General features: G+C 30.5%; 1 protein-coding gene across 3 annotated transcripts in view; it reads right to left on the reverse strand.

The window, feature by feature from the left end:
* LOC127731771 (neuroglian-like) overlaps positions 1-14963 on the reverse strand; it is a 157157-nt gene that overhangs the window by 80878 nt on the left and 61316 nt on the right. For all 3 annotated transcript variants that reach the window (XM_052240634.1, XM_052240689.1, XM_052240746.1), the window contains one exon: positions 14088-14243. In XM_052240634.1, coding sequence (XP_052096594.1) covers positions 14088-14154 — 67 coding nt within the window. In that variant the 5' untranslated portion in view covers positions 14155-14243. The remainder of the gene's footprint in view (positions 1-14087; positions 14244-14963) is intronic.

A 14963-nucleotide genomic window follows, 5' to 3' on the forward strand; every position in this document is an offset into this window, starting at 1 on the left:
ATTAAAACAACAATACTTTAACATGTAAGTTATGCAAATATTCAAAGTCAATGAACTATGACTAAAGGTACATGGTTAAACAATCTCCATGGAAATGAGATGTGCCAACGCTAATACAACTGCATACCAAATACCATTGACTTTTCATAAGTCGTTCCCTTTAAAGAAACCTAAACACAATCACTAACTTGTAAACTAAGCAAAAGTTTCAAAGTCAATAGACCATGACTGAAGGGTTGGGGCCAAATAATCTCCCTGGAAATGAGATATGCCAATGTTTATACAACTGCATACCAAATATCATTGACCTACCACTAGTGTTTCCCCATAAACTGACCTAATCACAAACTAATACATGTAAACTAAGCAAAGTTTCAAAGTCAATAGACCATGACTGAAGGGTTGGGGCCATATAATCTCCATGGTAATGAGATATGCCAATGCTAATACAACTGCATACCAAATATCACTGACCTACCACTAGTGGTTCACCATAAACTAGACCTAATCACAAACTAATACATTGCTGACGCCACCGCCGCCATCACCGCTGCCACCGCTGCCAGAAACAGCATACCTATGTCTCGCTTTTTGACTCTGTCAAAGCGAGACAAAAAGGACAACTAGAGGTCACCATACATTCTTCAACAATAATTAAGGTGTTTATACAATTTGTCATGCTCTAAGTTGCTTGAATCAAAAAGTTGTGAATATATGAAATAGAAACTATCCAAGATCAACCACGAACAACCAAATATTAAATAACATTAAGATATGACTTGAGACAACTACTGACAAGGTTCCTGAAAGGACAGGCACATGGAGGCCATTAAATGGCATTGCTTGTAAAACCTTAGACTGATTTCTGCAGTCTAATAAAATTGCTATATAAAAGAATCTTTTGCCCTTTACTTGTGTTTTACAGACACTGAGCCATTCAGATTGTTTATGTTCGTTATATCAACCCATATTCAACTCCAATTTGAAAAATTTACATAACTGCTTTTGTTTGAGAGAAAGATAATTCCAGGCACATTGAAATGCTGTCAATGGTTACATCATAAAACTAAATGATTTATTTCCTTCAAGTCTTTTAAAATCTGATACATGACTATTATTCTTCCACTGTTGTTGCCTACTTTAGCGCATGCAAATATCATGCTCGCTGAAAATTATAACTTATCCATCAGTCGGAGTGGAAAACCAAGATAACTCATTCAAAAGAAGGGCTTAATATGATTTTCTACAGTTTTCACAAATATCCTGCTACAGGAACGGATCTCTGTATGCATCATGTCATCAATTATAATTATCTATAAAACAAACTAGAGAAATGGATTATGTTTAACGCTGACATGCAATTTTCTCCCAAACTTAAACTTTATCCCAATCTCTATTTCTATGTAAACTATTTCTGACGATATAGCATGTTTCTAAACATTAGAATAGTAATAATCATATATCAACTGTACAACTTAAACAGTTCAATTCCTTCTTAAGAAATTTATGTTGATGGAAAAATACTGAAGATAATAGGTTTTCTTAACTTAGTAGCAGAGGCTGTTAAATCTTACATCTATCGGGAAATATCTTTCTGTGAGAAAATATAAGAACATAACCGTTTAATGGCTAATAATCTGAACTTAAAATCATTCAATTATAAATCAACTAGCTGTAAAGTACAGGTTTATTAAATGTTGAAAACCATATAATATAAAGGGTCCCTGGCTATAAACTACCAAACAAAGTACTAGTAGACAAAGTAGAGGGTTCCTAGCTGATGAATAACAAACAAAATACAGTGTTCCTGGCTGTTGTCTACCACACAAAGTAGAGGGTTCATGGCTGGTGTTCTTTAAATGTCATCTTTCGTGGAACCCCAACACTCAATTCATGTGTATTGCTGATGACTATATTACAGTGCAATGGACAAAGTGTTTACATAGGTTACCATTTACATAGATTACCAAAGTGTTTACATAGGTTACCAATTACATAGGTTACCAATTACATAGGTTACCAAAGTGTTTACATAGGTTACCAAAGTGGTTTTGGCAACATGGACTATCGAAGTGTTAACCAAGGAAGAAAATTTAACTAAAAAATCACATTCAAGTATTTGTAGATATGCAAATCATATAAGAATAATGGTTTCTTAGGCAGCTGATCTTATGTCAGAAAAGAAATCTTGACCTGGAATACAAAGGTTGTGTTCTATCAGAAATTCTGTAATATAAAAAAATTAAATGGAATTCCCAACTTTAATGGACGGTTTTTGATTTTACTACAGAGACATGTTTCATGTGCTATGAAAATTCTAAACATTCATGAGAATTATAATGCATCAAAATTCAATTTGAGATCTATTTAATATTTGACTTAACGGACAGTTACATAATAAGAAATCTTAGACTGCATCACATTTTACAGAATTATATGGTGCCAATTTCTTACACTTTTCATCATAACATTTAAAGTAGGAGGTAACATAACCACTTGAATACACGGATTAAAATTTCCTTTTCAACAAATTTTTTAACATGGTTGACATTTTAGTGAGTGATCAGGTTTATTTCATATGGCATATCTAAAAAAAAAAAGTTTTTCAACTATGATGTCATGACGTAAAGAAACGGCCAGTTATTGTACAAAACAATAAACAAATAAACTGTTGACACAGAGATATGTCTTGCCTTTATGTAATTTTGATAGTAAAATACAACTATTGAATCCAAATTGCAATATTTAAACATGTAAACTACCGGTATGCAAAACATTCAAATGAACCATGGTTTATGGTGCAGGACCAAATAACCCAATGGAAATGAGAAATGCCAAAGCTTATAAAACTGCATACCAAATACCATTGACTTATCATAAGTGTTCCCTTTACCATTACCTAAACACAAACTTTAATGTGTACACAATATAAAAGTTTCAAAGTCAATAAATCATACCGAGGGAGTGGGGTCATATTATCACCATGGAAAAGAGACTTGCAAATGCTAATACAACTGCATACAAAATATCATTGACTTAACATTAGTGGTTCCTCTTAAACTGATCTAATCACAAACTTAACATGTAAACCAAGCAAAACATTCAGAGTCAATAGACCATAACTGAGGGGGCGGGGTCAAATAATCTCAATGGAAATGAGATGTGCTAATGCTAATACAACTGCATACCAAAAATCATTGACTTACCACTTGTGGTTCCTCTTAAACTGACCTAATCACACAAACTAATTCATTGTCGATGACGCCACAGTCGGAAACAGCATACCTAAGTCTTGCTAAGACAGATATGATATACAGAAACAAACAACAACCAATGAATTACAGGCTCCTGACTTGGGATAGGCACATACAGGATGTGGCGGGGTTAAACATGTTTGCTAGCACAAAACCCTGCAGAAGACTGCAAGCGAAATCTTACTTAAAACCCCTTTCTACCACTGATTCCTTTTAAATCTGAACTGGTTTTTTCATTAACTCTCTCTTGTTTTTCATCCTATATGTATTTCTATTTTAGTTGATGAACAAAGGATATTTTAGCAGGTTTTCCAAAGGTTTAATAGACATTTTAGTAAGTCAATATGTATGAAAAGCTAGATTTAGATACTAGTACCCAAGTAACAGTTGATCTTTCTTTGTTGTCATCACAACATGAACTTCATGATGGACCTTAACGTTTTTTAACAGTGTTTTATAAAAAGCTGACAATACCTTTAGCTAGCAGAGATTGATTGGTGTTTAAAGTCACTTTCAGCACTATTGGCTATTTCGTGGCGGTCAGTTTTTATTGGTGAAAGAAGCCGGAGTACCTGGAGAGTGCCACCGACCTTTGGAAGGAAAACTGACAATCCTAGTCAACTAAGATTGGAGTTGAGCACACCTGCCACGTGCAGGATTCAAACTCACAACCTTAGTGTTGACAAGCTAGTGTTACAATAGATAGACTACCTTAGATCACCCAGCCACCAAGGCCCTAGCTACCAGGGAAATATAATCATTATATATATACATAGAAAAACGTTTTGATACATTTCTAAATCTAAAATATTCTAAAACATAATCTGCAGAGATATAAACTTTGAGAACAAAAATTTGGAAAGCCAAATATATGAAATATTTAAAAGCATCCACAAACACCTTGACAGAGAACCTGAATTTGCAACGGTAAACTTTGCCTGAAATTAGAGTTTTAATAAACTTCAAATTTACTATAAGAATTTGTTTAAATGCCTATCATTACATCAGTGACCAATATAAAATCTTATATGATTTCTGTTCCTTTTAAAATGTTATTAGATGTTTTAGCTGTGCTATAGGAAATCAATCTAAGACACTGTTGCTTACTATAAGACTTCCGTAAAATCATTTGCTTTATCATGACATATTGGTTTCTTTTAAGTAAGAAAATTTACATTACATATATGCATGATTTAACTGATTATATATAGCTATATAAGATTAATATCATTGTGTGTCATTAAGGTGTCAGACACAATTTAGCTCTGAATTATTTCATCAAATTTGTCAACAAGTCTACTTCAAGTATATCTTAACATCTTAATTAGAGAGAAACACGCCAACAAGGTGTTTGTAGGGATAATTATGCAATCTTTTTATCTCTTTTAAGAAATTGCAAAGCGAAAATCAATAATTTTTAATATCTTGCATAAGATGCATTCAAAATTGTGCACATTATTTCTTGCTTATTAGAAATTTGATATTTATAATACAAAAAAGAACAAATCTTTCATTTAAGCTTAAATGTGACATCTGCCCAACTATGTATTTAATAACACCTATTCCTGTATGATCATTTTTTTGTATAATATTACATGAATTACTTATGGCTTACTCTGTGTTATCAGAATTAAATTATTGACACCAGGAGCAACAGTAGGCGACAAACTATTATTACTTTTTTTTAAAACACCTACCAATTATCGTGTCATATTTTAAACATTTAAATTAAAATTCTATATTCTGAATGAACATTGAACCTCAGGAGTTGTGAATGAAATTTCTCTGTATGCAACACTAATATTGTCCTAACAATTTGAATAGAGACATTTGAAATTGTTAAGAATTGAAAATATTTCCTTTATTATAACAACAAACAATTTTGAAAAAATTTAAACGACTGTCATATGATAATATGTAAAGTCATGATGACCATATCTTTTCAATTTTTATTCAGAGAACCATGGATATATGGTCAATATACATAATACAAAATTCAAAATATATGATACTGGCAAAAAAACATACATGTATATTAGAGAAATAACCATATATCAGAGAAATAACATTCATCAGAAAAATACTGGGAAATATCCATATATCAGAGAAAAAACATTTATCAGAAAAATACTGGGAAATATCCATATATCAGAGAAAAAACATTTATCAGAAAAATACTGGGAAATATTCATATATCAGAGAAAAAACATTTATCAGAAAAATACTGGGAAATATCCATATATCAGAGAAAAAACATTTATCAGAAAAACACTGGGAAATATCCATATATCAGAGAAAAAACATTTATCAGAAAAATACTGGGAAATATCCATATATCAGAGATATACTGAGAAATAGTCATATATCAGAGAAATACTGGGAAATAACCATACATCAGAGATATACTGGGGAATAACAATATATCAGAGAAATACTGGGAAATAGTCATATATCAGAGAAATACTGGGAAATAACCATATATCAGAGATATACTGAGAAGTAACCATATACCGGGTATCAGAGATATCCTGGCAAATAGTCACATGTAAGAGAAGTACTGAGAAATAACCACATATCAGAGATATCCTGGGAAATCAACAAATATCAGAGATACTACTCAGAAATATCCATATATCAGAGAAATACTACTGGGAAATTATAGTCTTATATCAGAGAAAGACTAGGGAAAAGCCATATATCAGAGAAATACTGGGAAATAACCATATATCAGAGAAATACTACTGGGAAATTATAGTCTTATATCAGAGAAAGACTGGGGAAAATCCATATATCAGAGAAATACTGGGGAATAACCATATATCAGAGAAATACTGGGAAATAACCATATATCAGAGAAATACTGGGAAATAACCATATATCAGAGAAAGACTGGGAAAAAGCCATATATCAGAGAAATACTGGGGAATAACAATATATCAGAGAAATACTGGGAAATCAACATATATCAGAGAAAGACTGGGAAAAAGCCATATATCAGAGAAATACTGGGGAATAGTCATATATCAGAGAAATACAGGGAAATCAACATATATCAGAGATACTACTCAGAAATAGCCATATATCAGAGAAATACTGGGAAATATTCATATATCAGAGAAATACTGGGAAATAGCCATATATCAGAGAAATACTGGGGAATAACAATATATCAGAGAAATACTGGAAAATAACCATATATCAGAGATGCTAATCAGAAATAGCCATATATATCAGAGAAATACTGGGAAATAGTCATATATCAGAGAAATACTGGGGAATAACAATATATCAGAGAATACTGGGAAATAACCATATATCAGAGATGCTAATCAGAAATAGCCATATGTATCAGAGAAATACTGGGAAATAGTCATATATCAGAGAAATACTGGGGAATAACAATATATCAGAGAAATACTGGGAAATAACCATATATCAGAGAAAGACTTGGAAATAGCCATATATCAGAGAAAGACTGGGAAATAACCATATATCAGAGAAATACTGGGGAATAACAATATATCAGAGAAATAAACATATATCAGAGAAATACTGGGGAATAGTCATATATCAGCGAAAGACTGGGGAATAACCATATATCAGAGAAATAAACATATATCAGAGATATACTTGCAAATAGCCACATATAAGAGAGATACTGGGAAATAGCCACATATTAGAGAAATACTAGTAAATAACCATATATCAGAGATAAATTTGCAAATAGCCACATATAAGAGAAATACTGGGAAATAACCATATTTCAGAGATATACTGGGAAATAACAATATATCAGAGAAATACTGGGAAGTATAGATTATTACATGGCATTTTTCATATCAGACCCTTTATCGGCCCTAGGTCATGATATCAGCCCAAGAGCCGCAGGCTCGAGGGCTGATATCATGAACGAGGGCCGATAAAGGGTCTGATATGATAAATGACATGTAATTATCTTTTTATCATATACTTCAGCAGAAGAAATACAGACAAGAACTATTAATTAAAATTTTGTCTTTCTATGAATTTTTAGATAATAATTTACAGACAACCAAATACAAATTTCTTAACTTTAATTGTTTTTATTGATATTACAAGCATTTTATTTATCTTGTCACAACAATTATCATGTTCTTAGTTTGAAATTTGCTCCTCAACCATTTTGTGAAAAGTCTTAAATCACTTGCGGTTTTCCGCACTGTGTTGTTGTTTTCGAACAAATTTCCAGAAATGCAAGAAGTTGCATGTGATAAAGGTCACGAAAATTAACGGAAAGGCATGTGATAACATTCCGGAAGCAGTCAATAAAGGTTCCTTTATCAGCCCGCTGAGGAAATTCTTAGGAATCTGATCAATAAACCTAGTAATCCTTTCATAGCCTTTTAATATTTTTAAATGTTATTGAACTGTAAAATTTTAGTAATATTTTATACAAGTATATGATAAATAACTATATATCAGAGAAATACTGGGAAATAACCATATCTCAGAGAAATACTGGGGAATAACCATATATCAGAGATACGACTTGGAAATAGCCATATATCAGAGAAATACAAAAAATGTACTGGGAGGAACAATATATCAGAGATATTCTGGGAAATAACCATATATCAGAGAACTGCTTGGAAATAACCATTTATCACAGAACTACTATGCTTTACACCTCTGATGACCTTTACTTTGAAAACAACAGTAATTTTTGCTAAGATAATAAATGGAATTATCTAAGCTGTTATTTTTTTTTCACTTTCCTTTGACAGGTCAGAAGAGACTAGTCTATTGATTAAAACTAAAGCAAGTTGTCCCACTTATTGATTATCAGAAAAATTCTAATTAAAAAATACACTTTCCTGTCTTAAAAAATAAATTAGGAATTTTTGTTGTCATGCAATAAACCTGGTAACTAACAAGAAAAAGCTTTTATAATTGGAAACCAAATACCGAAAAACAAGGAGTAAATCATAAGTTTTAATCTGTGTTTTTAATCGTAATGATAAATTCACTTAAACTTTTTTATCGAATATTTTTATATAGCAATGACGGCAGTACAAGTAAATATGAACAGAATATAATGTCACATGTACCGATAAACGCAAATGTAAACTGTCTTTTTTAGTGCTGTTGAGATATAATTTGGGAAGCCTTATAACACCAATTCTTTTAAAATGAGTATGTTGAGTTGTGAAAGTTAAAAGGCATCAGTGGGTGATAATATCATGTATCCACCAAATTCAATTACTTAACCAATATTACTGATGACATTTTCAGCAAAAATGGCACAATGAGCTAAAGAAAGAGTTAAGAAAATTGTCCAATTCCAAAAAAAAACTGTAAATAAGGAAACTTGTCATTCAGGTCAAATTTAAATATTCGACCAGATGCGACAATTTTTTTGTCTGTAAATTGATGCAGTTATCTTTAAATTTAAGTCTTAATTCAATATTATAAACTTTGAAATAATGCCATCAGGGACAAAGATAATATTATTGTAGCCTAATTAATATTGATTTGATTGCCTAAGATGTTCTATTGAGTCATTTAGATCTGCGTTCTTTATTCTGAAGAATAATGCTGCATTAGTTTGAATGAAAATCATGTCTAAAAATGTTCTCACTTGAATACCAGGAAAAACTATAATAATACAAATCTTCACTGTGATTTGTAGAAAATACTATGGTACCTTAACCTATATAAATGATGAATGACAAAACCAAATGAAAAATGTTTTGCAAGGCATATCAAATCATCATAATGCCATATATATTCATGCAAGATACAGGGATTTAACGATTTCAACCATTTATGTTAAAATGTTGCAAAATACTGATTAACACATAATTCATACATTTTAATGTCATAACACCATCCCTTGACAATGATCATTATAACTGTCATAGCCAAAGGCTAGTTTCATCATTAGAAATCTGAAGATAATTGTATTAAAATGTTCGCTTTTCAATTCAATAATTGATTACTGTCCTTGTGGCATTAAAATTTTTACACTGTTTAAACCCCTACAGATGGTTAACTTGTAGAAGTTGGAAAATGTTTGCATAAACTCTTGCATCACAAAGGAAATAAAGTTATTAATAATACTTCTTAACATAAAAACTTTAAAACTTAAAACTTGAACAAATGGAAAATAACAATACAATACTTCAGGTACTTTATTGAAACCATTTTAAACTGTAACAGGTGATAACAGAGAAAAAAGTCCAACTTTCTGGAGGAATACCAATTTAGGAGCCTATGGAGAGAGTAAAAAGTCCAATTTTCTGAAGGGATACCAGTTTATGAGCCAATAATGTAAAGGGATACCAGTTTAGGAGCCTATGGGGATTAACTATCATTAGCCAATAAGATCTATAGTTAATATTAAGATTGCTTTTTAAGCTTTATGAAATAATTAACTTGATGTTATGGCTATAAATCTTTCATAGCAAACATTAACTAAGTATAAAGAAAGGACTTCCAAATATTTGGGATTTTCCTGCTTTCTCACAGTTAATGATAACTGAAACATCATATCGTTTTAGAAAATGAAATATTTTATTTCACTGTAGGAAACTAAGTGTATAAATTATAAATAAAAGGAGATTCTTTGTATATTTAAGTAAGACAGCAATCCAACAGCACAAAAAACAAAAGGACATCTAGAGGTCAACATTGTGAACTAAAGACAAGTGTCTATACCATATGTGAAGCTCTAAAATGTATTGAGTCTGGTAAAGTACTGAGCAAATTTAACAGACTACACATAATACAAAGTTTCTGATTCAGGACAGGCACATTGGGATTGTTAGGTTTCAGAATTCAGCTCCCAATTTTTATCTTGATCTGTGCAAAAACCAAAGATTAAAACAAGAACATAAAATAAGAATCAGAACAGAAAATGGAACTAAAACAGAAGTACAAAAAAAACAGTAATAAACAATCATACAATATAAAAGAATGCTTGTTGTTGCTAAAGAATGCTCAAAGGTTCTAAACATGCTGGTATGAAATCATGCTGTCCAAACACTATGATATCAGTGGCTGCACCTTTGAGAAGATTTAATAAAGTAATATCATAAAAATGTATAGTTGTGCAATTTGCCCAGGGTAATTTTTTACACAATTTCAAATTAGATAAAAAACAAAAAATTTGCAGATCAATGTTGATCCCTAAAATACCAGATATAATGATTGAACAACAGAATTATTATTGTAATATTTATTAATAGGTCTATTCAGCTAGAAAGAGGAATTAAAGGACATTGTCTAGATAGACCGTCAGATGATGCTTTATAAATAATATTACTATTGATTATTATTATACACAGGATCCATGGACTTATTAGGTATGATGGAACTATGAACTGTTTTCAATAAAATGCAAATTCTACTGATGTACAAGCTTATCAGCAAAATTTGTGAAAATCAATAATTTACAAGTTTCGAATTTATCCCCATCATGAGAAATGAAAGACTTTTCAATAAAAATTTTCTTACATAAGAAATCACAGAAAAAGTGATTGATTTAAAATACATCATTAGATAATAACTGGGAAAAAATTAAGTCACTTCCTCTTATCCGGTTATTCTGTATTTTTTCAAATGAGGCCTTACCACGATCGATACTATTAAGGAAAAGGCATTGCAACCTCCACAGTTTACATTAAGACAAACGGCATTTAACAAATTAAATTCAAAAACAAATTTAATTTAAAAACAAGGCTTTCAAGTCCTATTTTAACAAATAAACTATTTTTGAACTGCACTCAATGAAACCATTAAAATTTGTTTACCTACACTTTTAAAATCTTTTCCATCACTGATTGGCTGAGTAATTACGAACAGTAAGTTACTGGTATTACGTAAATGTTAATTCTTATCAGTAAAATTAGGTGTACAACTGCAGCAATAAAACACATGAATAAAGTACTGTCAAATCGTAGTTGCAGAGTCCATAATCTGATGGGCTACTTTGGGTTTTTAACTATAATTTTTACTATTATCAATGTTTGGATCTAGAGGTAAATATTTTCCCATGATTAAAACACCTGTTATGAAATAAGATGTAAACAGAATATAAAAAACATCCCATGGTCAGATTCCTTAACGTATAAAATTTTTCTGTTTGCACCAAAAAGGTTTTGTTAGAAAATATGATGCTTTTTATTAAAATATTCAACATTGCTTGACCTTCGTTAAGTTAAGGAGGTCTACTGCTCCATTTTCCAATGAAAATAAGACTGACATACACTGTCACAATGTGTCATGTAAAACCTACACCATTCATAAACATTTCATAAATTTTAAAAACAAATTGGTGACCCAATCATAATGTTGTCAATTTTTTAACAAATAAATCCCTAAGGACAAATACATTCCATTGACATGAATGAAATAACTAAAGTTATCTTATCAGATATAAGGTAATCACTCAAATCATACAAGTTCACACACCCATTTCCCCCCCCCCCCCAAAAAAAAAAATACAAAAAAAAAATAAAGGAAAATAGATAATTATAACTGTTGGAAAACTAACCCATTCAAAAATTTAAAACTATATGAAGTCAAATTATACATACAGATCAAGCCAATCATATATTTCTATAACTTGTGTTTCAGGGATGGAAACATTTCCTCTTTTTACAAGTCACATAAGACTCTGCATTTCAATATAATGGTTTGAATAAAATTAACAAAGCATCTCTATAGGAATAATTGTACCATTAGACCAGATGAAAACATTGTAACTTCTGGTAACCACTAATGAGTGTAACAGTATTTATAATGAACTCATCACAGGCAGGCATTCTTTTGTCTTTTTAAACTGATTAAAATGATAAAGGTTTTCTTAGATTCCAAAACTGTTGCTGTTCATATTCAATATTATATAATATCAAACAGGATACCAGTCAACAAAACCAAAACCAGAATCAACACATGGGTAAACTTTTCTATAGATATTTTTGGCTTTTTGCTTTAATTCAAGAAGTTTTATCCATATTTTCTAACTTTATTCCAGTTGTTTATGTTTGGCTCAGTTAAGTTTATTTTCGTTATTTTAAAAAGAACACAAACACATCTGCTGCAAACCTACACAAATAAGACAGACAAATGAAAAATAAGGGAAAAGGGAGATTTGAGGTATTTGTTACTACAATGACGTAGCCATCTAAAGTTGCCAAAAAAACAATTGACATCTTGGTCCCTTTCTGAACCAAAAGCAAGTAAAAAAAAAGACCAATTTTTACCACCACATGTCCATCACATGTCAATCACTGCATGCATGTGACTATGCAATGCAATGATTTTAAATAATCATCATAAATATTATACCACAGCATAATGTAGATATAAACAATAAGTATTGAAACTTTAAACATGATCAGGTAAAGATCAAAGGAAAGATGAAACAAATCGCTAAACAGGTGTTCATCAGGTAAGTATAACTTCAAACAGATGTTATATATCATATTTAAAATTAACAAAAGATAGCATGTGAAATATGTTTTAAATAAAGAATTAAGAAATTGGATTAATTTCAACGAATAAAATGGGCATTTAGCATAACATGACTTAAGTTCAAAAAGTAACAGCTGAAGAAAAAATAAATTAAAAACTTAAAACCTAATTAAAACTAGTGAATTGCTTTCAAACACAGCTGGAAAGATTTTTGCTAAATATACCTATTAAAGTTAATTTGAGGTACCGCAGTATATGTCAATGAGACAGCAACCCAACAAAACAAAAACAAGAAGATATGCAGAGATCAACAGAGAGTCTTTAACAACAGATGTCTATGCCATATGTGAAGCTCAATACTGCAGTGTCCAAAAAAAGTTGTGAATTTTTTTAACTTTTCAATTAATAAAAGAAGAAACTAATTTAAAATGACACTACTAAAGTTTTGCATCAATCCGTAATTCTTATTCATGAAGCTGTATCTTACAAAAGTTATGTATATATAAAACTACAACACCTAAGATAAGTAGACTAACACCTAACTAACAGTTTAACATGCCTTTCTCTCCATGTTATTCCTTAATTGAAGAAAATACCCCATAGTAACAAATAATCCCATTATTTTGCATTTTTGTCATTTCCAAAAGTCAATAAAAACTATAATTGTATTGAACTTTCATTTGATGTTTCAGAATTTCAAATATTCATTACCCATCAACTAAATATCTCATTTTAAAAATTAAAACAAGATTTCAATTTCAAGCTTTATTAAATTGGTAAAATAATATTACCAAATGTACCATTTCCATAACAAAAAAATCCTATTTTAAACCAAAACTAAGTTCAATAAAATAAAGGGGAGTTGAGTCCTCAATATAACATCAAAAGAGATCTGAAATTTGAAATGTGACAATAAAATTTAATCTTTATAAATGATGATATGAATAGTAAACTGTTTTATCATTCAAACAACAAATGTACAGATACAGAGTGATTGTCTGATAGCTAAGATTTTATCTGATGTCATCTTTACATAAAAATCAAAACGATAAATAATCATTCTAACTCAAAACTAAAATTTGAAGTTAAACTTTCAGCATTATATATGTATATATTTATATAATTTTTCATCAGGACAATATACATGCATTAAGTTGTGGTCCTCAGTCAGTTGTTAATGTCACTACAATCTGTTGCTTGGTTCGTGTAAGCTGTGTTTTTGATTCATAAAATAAGACAGGAAATAAATCTTCAGATTATAAGCATTGAGAATCAATTTCCATTTAATCAAAATCAATATTTTTTTGTTAACAATTTGATCCTGTGCATGAATTGAAGTCCGATTTCCTGCATTACAATAAATTTGATAAAACTTACCTGTTACTATGGAAATAATAAGCCACCACCAAATAAACAAATCCGTTAAATACACCAATTTCCACATTTTTGAATTTTTAATCCACTTTCTCCATTTGATGAAACAGTTGTCTTCAAATTTTATTTTTAATCATCCTCCAAAATTCATTCTCTAATCTGAAAAACAGAATTCAATATGCTCGTCATTAAGAAATTTTCCTCCCTTAGGCTATCCTTGAGATCAATTTGTACAAGAGAGATCTTTACTGCTGGAGAGAGCCAATCAGGGTAAAGTCCATGCCTATGGCACACGATGGTGACAATGATGTATTAAGCGATTGAGTCACACTTCTTATAGTATTTTAAACCCTGTGTCCTTTAAATTTTCTTTTCCGTTTTTATTTCTGTTATAACATGGAAAATATTTCACCGATGACATTTGTATCAGTTACTTTAACCTTCGGTAAGGTGTTATGATTATGTATAGTAAATTGATTTGAAACACTAATCAAGTGTTTTAGCTGCTGTGACAAACAGCAACGCATTATGACGAAGCATTGTTTCCTGTGTAATTGCATGTGACTCACGATGGAGTTCTCTAATAATCTTGATCAAAATCTTGGTTGATCAAATGTATGCCTCATTTGGTTAAATCATATCCTCAATTGTTTGCTTTTGTAGACTTAAATGAGCTATGACAAAATAACAATATTTTTTTTCAATTTTCATAAAGAATAATTTGATATGCACCTCAATTTTCCGGAATTCTAATTTATTTTTACGCTTTATAAAGAAACGATTTTATTTCTACAAATTGATAACGATTTCAAAATTAAATGTTTCCAATTGAATACATCATATACACATAATGAAATATTAAAGATAGACAATAACAGT

Source organism: Mytilus californianus, unplaced genomic scaffold (assembly GCF_021869535.1).
Source record: "Mytilus californianus isolate M0D057914Y unplaced genomic scaffold, xbMytCali1.0.p SCAF_1, whole genome shotgun sequence".
Taxonomy (NCBI): Eukaryota; Metazoa; Mollusca; class Bivalvia; order Mytilida; family Mytilidae; genus Mytilus; species Mytilus californianus.